The sequence below is a fragment of the Arachis ipaensis genome, chromosome B04 (genome assembly GCF_000816755.2).
Source record: "Arachis ipaensis cultivar K30076 chromosome B04, Araip1.1, whole genome shotgun sequence".
In the NCBI taxonomy this organism is placed as follows: domain Eukaryota; kingdom Viridiplantae; phylum Streptophyta; class Magnoliopsida; order Fabales; family Fabaceae; genus Arachis; species Arachis ipaensis.
Genome location: NC_029788.2, coordinates 125,021,345 through 125,030,464, shown reverse-complemented (window position 1 = coordinate 125,030,464; position 9,120 = coordinate 125,021,345). Strand labels below are relative to the sequence as shown.

At 35.0% G+C, this 9,120-nt stretch overlaps 2 protein-coding genes across 3 annotated transcripts in view; one reads left to right on the top strand and one right to left on the bottom strand.

The window, feature by feature from the left end:
• LOC107635233 (acetyl-coenzyme A synthetase, chloroplastic/glyoxysomal) lies at positions 18–5,396 on the top strand. 2 transcript variants are annotated; one of them, XM_016338639.2, is made up of 13 exons: positions 19–528; positions 768–869; positions 974–1,062; positions 1,166–1,256; positions 2,111–2,224; positions 2,824–2,900; positions 2,977–3,055; positions 3,263–3,331; positions 3,437–3,612; positions 3,809–3,865; positions 4,020–4,110; positions 4,242–4,340; positions 4,963–5,396. In XM_016338639.2, the coding sequence occupies exons 3-13, from the start codon at positions 1,001–1,003 to the stop codon at positions 5,146–5,148; spliced, it is 1,101 nt and encodes a 366-aa protein (XP_016194125.1). In that variant the 5' UTR covers positions 19–528; positions 768–869; positions 974–1,000; the 3' UTR covers positions 5,149–5,396. The 2 variants fall into 2 exon arrangements, with proteins under 2 accessions (XP_020977610.1, XP_016194125.1); XM_021121951.1 differs by lacking the exon at positions 2,824–2,900 and having other exon boundaries at positions 18–528.
• Positions 6,204–9,120, bottom strand: part of LOC107637208 (subtilisin-like protease Glyma18g48580) — a 5,709-nt gene continuing 2,792 nt past the window's right edge. Inside the window, exons 3-9 of the mRNA XM_021121953.1 lie at positions 8,590–8,687; positions 8,104–8,259; positions 7,589–8,025; positions 7,420–7,514; positions 6,922–7,176; positions 6,549–6,681; positions 6,204–6,470 (exon numbers count right to left, since the gene is read on the bottom strand). Of these exons, the coding sequence (XP_020977612.1) occupies positions 6,219–6,470; positions 6,549–6,681; positions 6,922–7,176; positions 7,420–7,514; positions 7,589–8,025; positions 8,104–8,259; positions 8,590–8,687 (1,426 nt within the window). The 3' untranslated portion in view covers positions 6,204–6,218. The remainder of the gene's footprint in view (positions 6,471–6,548; positions 6,682–6,921; positions 7,177–7,419; positions 7,515–7,588; positions 8,026–8,103; positions 8,260–8,589; positions 8,688–9,120) is intronic.

Sequence of the window (9,120 nt, the reverse complement as noted above, 5' to 3'; positions counted from 1 at the left end):
ACCATTTAAACATGTTTCCTTGCACACAAGCACAGATAGAGATATCATATCAGTATAGCAACATTTTGCACCTCTTTGTAGCTCATAGTGAGTGAGCTTATTAGTATGACGATAGCTTGATAGAATCCCATTTCCCATATGATGATTAGATAGTAGCACTTTCAAGAAGGTAAAGAAAAAAATTGTAGCAAGTGTCACTCACCTTTCCAAAGTTTGTGCAACTAAGTTGATATTGACAAATAAAATGCAGGCTGGGATGTTATTTGTATTCTATATTGAATATTTATTTTTTCATCATGTAACGGGCATTCACTTGTCTGTGCATGCATACATACATACATTCATACATATTACATATAACCAATTACTTCCCAGATACATTTTGTTACTTTTGTTAGTTTCTTTAACTTGTTTATTTTTGCAATGGTGCTTCTTGTCTAAGCAGATGTATGCTTAGTTTATGATAACCCAGTGGCACTGAAGAGAGAAGATACAAAATGGACGCAAGGTCGGGATATATGGTGGCAGGTTAGTATAAAACTTTTGGTTGGTGATAATATACTCTCATATGGCCTGCTAAGTGCTAACTGTTGGTAACACAATTTCAGTTTACCATATCAATGCGGAATACATGCTATGCCTCGGAATTACCGAGTCATATAACTGTTTTAATCAGAATTTTTGTTTCTGATGATCAGGTTTTATGTGAATATTGATGATAGAGGTTCACATGTTCATTTTCGGCTAATACTTTATGTGCGTTGCAGGATGTTATTCCTAAATATCCAAGTACTTGCCCAGTGGAGTGGGTTGATGCCGAGGATCCACTTTTTCTACTCTATACAAGTGGAAGCACTGGAAAACCTAAGGTATTTGTGAGCTGTTACTGCTGTACTTCATTAGTTTTGTTGCCTTTTTCTTCTTTCCTTTACTTACAGTTGCTGCTTTCTAATTTCTAATCTATATTATAAAGGGTGTCCTCCATACCACCGGTGGTTACATGGTATACACTGCCACAACATTCAAGTACGCATTTGACTACAAACCATCCGACATCTACTGGTACAATTGAAAGCTTATACTCTACATCCTTTTTTATCTTTGGATGTTTTTCATGAATGTCAGATCCGGACACTTATTTAACACCTTTATTTCCTGGCTAAAGGTGTACGGCTGATTGTGGTTGGATTACTGGGCACAGCTATGTCACTTATGGACCCTTGCTCAATGGTGCAACTGTTTTAGTGTATGAAGGGGTAATATATTTTAAAACTGAAATATACTGTAATTATTTATATGCATGATGGAACTTGAGAAAATGAATCCAACAGACTTGTTATTAGTTCAAACACACACATATTCACAGAAAAAAAGGGGAATTCAACAATAAGTTTTTATTTCTACAGTTTAAGAATTTTATGAGAAAAAGAATGTATTTTACCACTAATATAGGGCTGTGCGAAATTGACATTAATGTTTTGAGAGAAACACATCGAGTCCATTCTAAAACAACACGGAAAAATGGATTTTATATGGCTTCTTACTTACCAGTGAAATTGAATTAATATCCCTTTCAATAGGCTCTTTAGTTGATGCTAAGAAGTTCAAAGCCATCATAAGCAGGAGGCAAAAGCTTTAGCCTGGTCTTTCTGTTATCAAGGTTATGGTTTGATTTCCATGCTGAGCTCTAGTATATTTCAAAAAACTGTGCTGACATCATAAATATAAAGGGAAAACTTGGGATCTAGTTAGGCCCAGCGGATTGTAACTAACTAGTGAGTTTAGGCGGGAAAGTCAGTCGGTTAGAGGCAAATAAGTGGGGGTTGTTGATAATCGTGGTTGTAAGAGAGTAGGGAACCCCCCATACTTCCTCACTGTATCAAACAGTGTGTCTTAGTGTTCTTCCCCAATTTGTAGGGTTCCTCAGCACATTGCTATTACAATACAATATCCTATTCTACTATTCTATTCATGCTGATTCCATTTCTAACATTTTCATGAAAACTCAACTGTTAAATTGTCATAGTACGTCCATAGACAGTAAATTATGAGGATCAAGGAATTGCAAATAAATACTTCACCGTAAATCTAAAAGATTACCTGAATGCAGGCTCCTAATTATCCTGATGCTGGGCGCTGCTGGGACATTGTTGACAAATATAAAGTGTCAATATTCTACACTGCCCCCACATTGGTGCGGTCTCTCATGCGTGATGGTGAAGCGGTAAGATACCTCTATGCTCTCATGTTTACAGTGTACCTGTGTGAAATTGATTTGCGAATAAATGCCTTTGGATTTTGGATACGTGTGAGCACACACCAGCACACTCCCATGACACATCTTGTGTCTTGTGGCCTTCCTATGATGGTTGAAGAAAACCTAGGAACTTGTTTGGTTTACTTTCTCCACATTTCTTTTTTTTTTTTTCTGAATTTTTTGAACAGTATTGTACAAATAGGGAAAAAAAAAACATAGAATAGGATTTTATTATATTTTTCACTATTTTCTACTATATTCTTCACAAAGTTTTAAAACTAATAAACACAAAATATAGACAGAAAATGAAAACAGAAACCAATATAATTGTGTTTAGCATTGGGAGGCTCTTCCGCCATAAATATGATCTCTTTAAGAATAATATCATCTTCTATTCATTCCTATGCATTATACAAATCAGATATGTATTCCCTTCCCTAAAATTTCGGACTGTAAACTGTGCAATGGATTAAAGGGCACTCCTAGTTTGATGAAGGAGTTGGATAAGGTTATGTTGATTTCTTTCATGTATTTATTTTCATTTTGAAATATTGCAATTGTTGCAGTACGTTACCCGATACTCAAGGAAATCTTTACGGGTTTTGGGCAGTGTGGGCGAGCCCATAAATCCAAGTGCATGGAGGTTATTATCTATATCAAATAACTTAATTTTCTATATCAAATGGCATTCTGAAGGATTCTTGATCCCACTCTTTCAGGTGGTTTTACAATGTAGTCGGAGATTCAAGGTGCCCTATCTCGGATACTTGGTGGCAAACAGAAACTGGTGGCTTCATGGTATTTTAACTTCGGATGACTGGGTTCTAATTTTGTCAATATTGTAGACATTGAACATGAATATAGAGAGCTAGGTTTCAATCTCTTGTGAAAAAACCACCACCATGCCGTTTTCCACTATGCAGGCTGGCTAGATTTGTGCATATATAAACATATCATATTTGTGCATTCAGTTTTTGGGACTTAATTCTTCACTGTTACATCCAGATAACTCCACTACCAGGTGCTTGGGCCCAAAAGCCTGGTTCTGCAACTTTCCCTTTCTTTGGAATTCAGGTCTTTTACCCAACCTTCAGATATTCACTTTATAATTTATGAATTTGTTGTAATCTCCCAGCTAGTATTTGACCTTCACCACTGACAAATAATGTATAACTGTAGCCTGTGATAGTGGATGAGAAAGGAGTTGAAATAGATGGTGAGTGCAGTGGTTACTTGTGCATTAAGAAGTCTTGGCCTGGGGCATTCCGAACTCTATATGGTGATCATGAAAGATATGAAACAACATATTTCAAGCCATTTGCTGGTTACTATTTCAGTGGTGATGGCTGCAGAAGGTTAGTGATTGACTGACACAGATTGTTCGTTAATCATAATATTTTCCGATGTCACAGTACTTGCATACTCTCTTTGATTTGAGTCTATCCCGTCTGAATTATGTTTCTGAATTCTGAATCCAATCCCAGAAAACACAGAACATGAAGAATTGCATTGGATAATTATGTTCAACATACTTTTTTAACTTCTTTTCAGGGATAAAGATGGATACCATTGGCTCACAGGAAGAGTGGATGATGTCATCAATGTCAGGTATTGTTAGAATTCCAAAGCTTTTACTGATGATTCTGGAGAGTTCCAATTTCAATTTTGATTCACATACAAGCCTGTCAGATGAGTGGAGTTGTTGCAACACTGCAGCTGTATGTGATGTTTATAAGTCTGACTTAGTATTGTTAATATGCAGCGGACACCGTATTGGCACAGCTGAAGTGGAATCAGCTTTAGTGTCACATCCTCAATGTGCAGAGGCTGCTGTTGTCGGTGTCGAGCATGAGGTATTATAATATTTTCTTCAGTGTGTGGCTCATCAGCTATCAAGTATGTGTTTGTACGAAAGAAAATGTCAAAATACATATAGTTTCGTTGTAGCATTACCAAGTGATTGCGGTCTCTCTTACCACTGCAGGTCAAAGGTCAGGGTATCTATGCATTTGTAACGCTTGTGGACAGTGTTCCTTACAGTGAAGACTTACGAAAGGACCTTATACTCACAGTTCGAAAGCAGGTCTGTACCTTTTTATTTTCTCATGTAATAACACATTTTCTAAAAGCGTATTTGAGAAATGGTATAATTGTCATAATAGGTAATGATACACTGGATGGATCAGTGTTTTATGTAAACTTTATCATCTATGTCTGGATTCATTACACAATCACAGTAATGAAAGAAAAGAAAATGAAGAAGTATCTTCATGGCAATTGTTCTTTGGAGCTATTGTGCCTTAAATTCTAACACAACTGCTTTTTGAGCTATATTTTGTTTCCTTTACACTTTCTTCTCCTACAAGAGGTCATTAGTCTGCATCATCACTGGACTCGTTCAAAATATTCATCAGAATTTCACTGTTTAATCAGAGAATATAACCCAAAAGCCTGCTGAAATCTTAACTGTTATTGCTGTTTGTTATTTCCAACATCTAGATGCAATGATACATTGGGTATAACGAATGTGTTAGGTCTGTGTCTGAATTGAACAGTTCTGTGTTGCAATTTGTCACTGCAATAAAAAGCCCAGAAAACATAACATGGAAGGACCTGATTGATCATGCATTGATGCATTACAGATTTCTGAATAGAATCTTTATTTAAAACTTAATTTTCATTCTCTTTTTGTTCAAACATTTCAGATAGGAGCGTTCGCCGCACCCGACAAAATCCATTGGGCGCCCGGCCTCCCGAAGACCAGGAGCGGAAAGATAATGAGAAGAATTCTTCGAAAAATCGCCGCCAGGCAACTGGATGAACTTGGGGATACAAGCACCCTTGCAGATCCAAATGTGGTCAAGCAACTTATAGAACTTTCTGATTCCTGAAGTCCCCAAAACTATGTAATATTAAAGGTACATTACCAATTAGAGGCTTATCTGTTGAAGCTAATAGTCGTAGTCAGAAGACAATTTTTTCCTTCTAGATCTGTAGACTCGAGACTCAAGACTCAAGTCCCATCTTCTTGGACTGCGGAATGCTTGTTCGAGTGATGGATACCACCAAAAGATTTAGTCGCTCACAAAAAGTCTTTGAAAGATGTTATTGATAAAATAACTCTTGAATGATTTGAAAATGTTACAAAAATAACTAATAATTATTATATTTTTTATAAGTGACAAAAAAAAAACTTTTATATTTAGCAAACAACTTATCCATTTTATCTAAATTTTTGTGGTAACATTTGAATAAATATTTAGAAGGTGCACACAAAAATTAGAACAAAAGTTGATATCTAGATATTTATTTTTATTTTTCTAAAAATATAGTTATTCACAATAAAAAAAGTTTAACAAAAAATCACGTGACATAAAATTATCTCATTTTTCTAATAATAAATAATAATTACAAAAATTTGTATCAAAATCTGATCTCTAAAATTATTTTTTAAAATATATATTTAATATTTAATTTTTTGTCGCGTTTTTAAATCTTTTCGGGACTTATTTTGTTGTTAGAATCTTTTTGTTTTTCGATTTTGCTAGGTAGACAATAACTTTTATAAACAATGTGAATAATAATGGACTCTAGAATTGACCTAGTAAAGTAAAAAAATAATTTACCCCAAATTATCTCCTGAATCTTAACATTACGATAATCATTTGCACACCTAGTAAATTAAACATCCGATATATTCATTGTTCACATCGTTTAATATTCTTGTTGTCTTCCTATATATTTTTTTTTTATCAGCAACGTAAATTTTTTAGTACCATTTTGTTAATTTACTCATTTTATATTTCTCTGTCTGTTATATTTCTGTCTTATACTGTCTAAGCTCTAAAATCTAAATACAAGTATAAAACCTTAGGAAAACACACTATCAAGCATAATTTTACTGTGTACTTACCACTAATGGTGATCATGTAAGGCGTGATACTGTAGTCAAATTAAAAAATTATTTAAGGTGATAATTAAGGAGATATACGTTACCAGTAGTCATAATTGCTGATTTAATAGCTGCAGGACTCCAATTTGGATGACGAGTTTTGAGAAGTCCAGCAATACCAGCAACATGGGGGCAAGACATAGAAGTTCCTTGCATTACATTGAATGGAAATCCCCGACGATTGTCTGTCAATAAGTTAGATACACTTGCAAATAGAGAATAGGCAGCCAGTATGCTCACTCCAGGTGCACTCACATCAGGCTAAAACCAAAACCAGTATCAATATATGCATTATTTTAGATTAAAAAAAAAAACTAAGTATTATTACTTGTAGTAAACCTTAAGTATGGATGGCTGAATTTCATTGGGCCCTCTTGAGGAGAACGCAGCCATAACTGGAGCTGGCTTTCTTCCATAGACTGTTTTAGCCGGAGACAGTCTTATTGTGCTGGTAGTAGGCGTTACGGGACCCCTGGAATAAAAATAGAAAAAGTATAGTTAGCGTACTTGCTTGTGGCTACGGGAAATTATTACTTAATTAGTTAATTTAAATAAATAATTCAAAATTATTTTATTTGATATTTTTTATTATCACTGAATAATTTTGCATACAATAAATATTAAATTGAATAAAATAATATTAAATTATTATCACTCTAATATTGCGGATAATAATGATAATAAAGGGACGGAACTAGGGTGAATAATTTACGTGGCAGTTATGACATGTCTTGAATCTGGACTTCCACCTACTTCTCCACTTTCGGTGTTCACACCTGAGAAAACCTGGGGCTCAGCAAGAACTGTATTCCCCTGGTTCTTTTGGTTGCGCACGATGATTCCCTTTGCACCAGCTCTTAGAGCTTCCTCACCCTCAGACACTGATTTTATGCTATTTTCTCTATAGCATTCTACTATTTTGCCCCTCACTTTTGCTGGATCAAGTGTTCCTCGTCTACAAAATTGGCTGCACAAGAAACAACACGCATGCAGACATATATCGGACCAATAATTAACAAACAAGAGAAGTACTAGGGGTTAACAACTTTTGTGATTGTAGCCATCAAATAGTTATCTATGATGATTTTAATAGTGTGAGATTACTCACTTCACTTTTCTTTTGTTAATTACATGTTGACCAAAATTTAATAAAGTTGCTGAACCCTAGACTTTTCCAACAAATAAACCTTAAGATATAGCTTGTACTTACGCATCTCTAACGGACGCATTGGCAACTTTACCATCAGTAGAGAGTAACAGACGGAAGGCCTGGTTTGGCGGCAAGTCTATGAAAAGACTGGCTCCCTAGAAAGAATTGGGAAAACATATATAAGCTTTTAAAAAATATTTTTTAATTTAGATGCGTAGAATATATATACCGTGACTTGTCGGTTGTCAGAGACACTTATGGCTTGGTCTATTGCCGCCAAAACGTCCGCACCATAGCAATCGGCCGAATCAGTTAGAGACCAACACACTTTGTATGCTGCAACTCTGGCTCTTGGAGATCCACCCTTTGCAGTTCCATTCCCAACCGCAAATACATGTGCCCCTGAAACAAAATTCCCACCTGCAATTGATAGTGTGTGGGTACCGTGCCCTACAAAGTCACGTGCTGTACGTAGCTTTGAGTTAAGCTTGCCGTTATACGCCTCAAAACCATCGGCAAAGAATCTTGCTCCAATTAGCTTCCTGTTGCAAACATTTTTTCGGGAACCGCCAACTTTGCTTATCTCACACACATTTTCTCCACGCCATTTTGGTGGAACGGGGCCATATCCCTTGTCACTGAAACTCCTCGATTCCGGCCAAACTCCTGTTCAAGGCGAAATCACAGTGAAACAATTTGGATATGTTGTGTGTTAGTTAGTTAGTTACACTTGTGCACACTTACCTGTGTCAATGTTAGCAATGATTGTATTTTCACCGAATCTTCCCTTTTGCCATGCTGAGTTCCCTCCATTTCTGTTTAGTCCCAGAAATTCCCACGACCGGGTCGTATGCAATTTGTGCTCTTTGCTCAAGAACACAGACACCACACTCGGGTTTTCTGTGCCCGGGAAACATTGGGTTAACTTATAATTTTAAAGATTTAGATAATATGTGTCAAAAAAACACAAATTAATATCATTAAAAAAATGCAACGTTTAATTTTTAATATATTTATTGTGTATTTATTCAAATAAAAAATTTAAAAATTTCTATTAATAATATCCTTAGCATGTGTTCTTTATATGTTCAAACCCTAATTTTAGTTTGACATTGTATTATCGGTTAAATAATTATTGCATAGCAGGGTTAGCGAAAAAAAAAGAATAAAAAAAACACTATGATATTATATTAGCAGATATTATGAGGATAACGACGAAATCATTCTCACTTGCAATATGTGCTGCTTCTTCCTTCTCAAGCATCGCGGCAAAGCCATTGATGTGTTTATTATACGAGTATACCATGGCTTCTTTGGCTTTCTCATGGCTGTGACAAATTAAATCAATTTCGTTATGTGAACTCAGTAAGAATAAGTGTTCAATTCAAATATTATAAAAAAATATTTCTTTTCGAATAATAGTTATCACTCTTCAAAAGTACTTTACTTAAATCATTATTTTTCTTTTGTAGTACATGTATCAAAAAGTTACTTATTATAGTTCATATATTTATTCTAAATACAAAATTCAGAAATATCTCAGTTAGTGGGCTCATCCTTAAACGCTCCTTGCTAAGTATGGAGTGCTGCACACCTTGTGAATTCATTAAATCTGAACTCTTTATTTATTATATTTTATTTGAATGGTTTGGATTTAAGAAGGTTACCTGTTATTCAGGTTAAACATTTTTTTACAAGTTTTAGATTTTTTTTGTAAGTCTCAGATATTGGACTGAAGTTCAAAATAAAAAAATAGTATAG

Bases quoted from the DNA above. Each gene is read 5' to 3' on its own strand.
- LOC107635233 (XM_016338639.2), top strand. From the start codon at position 1,001: ATGGTATACACTGCCACAACATTCAAGTACGCATTTGACTACAAACCA. The intron at 1,257-2,110 runs GTAATATATTTT...ACCTGAATGCAG, and splicing joins CTGTTTTAGTGTATGAAGGG to GCTCCTAATTATCCTGATGC. The intron at 3,332-3,436 runs GTCTTTTACCCA...GTATAACTGTAG, and splicing joins TCCCTTTCTTTGGAATTCAG to CCTGTGATAGTGGATGAGAA.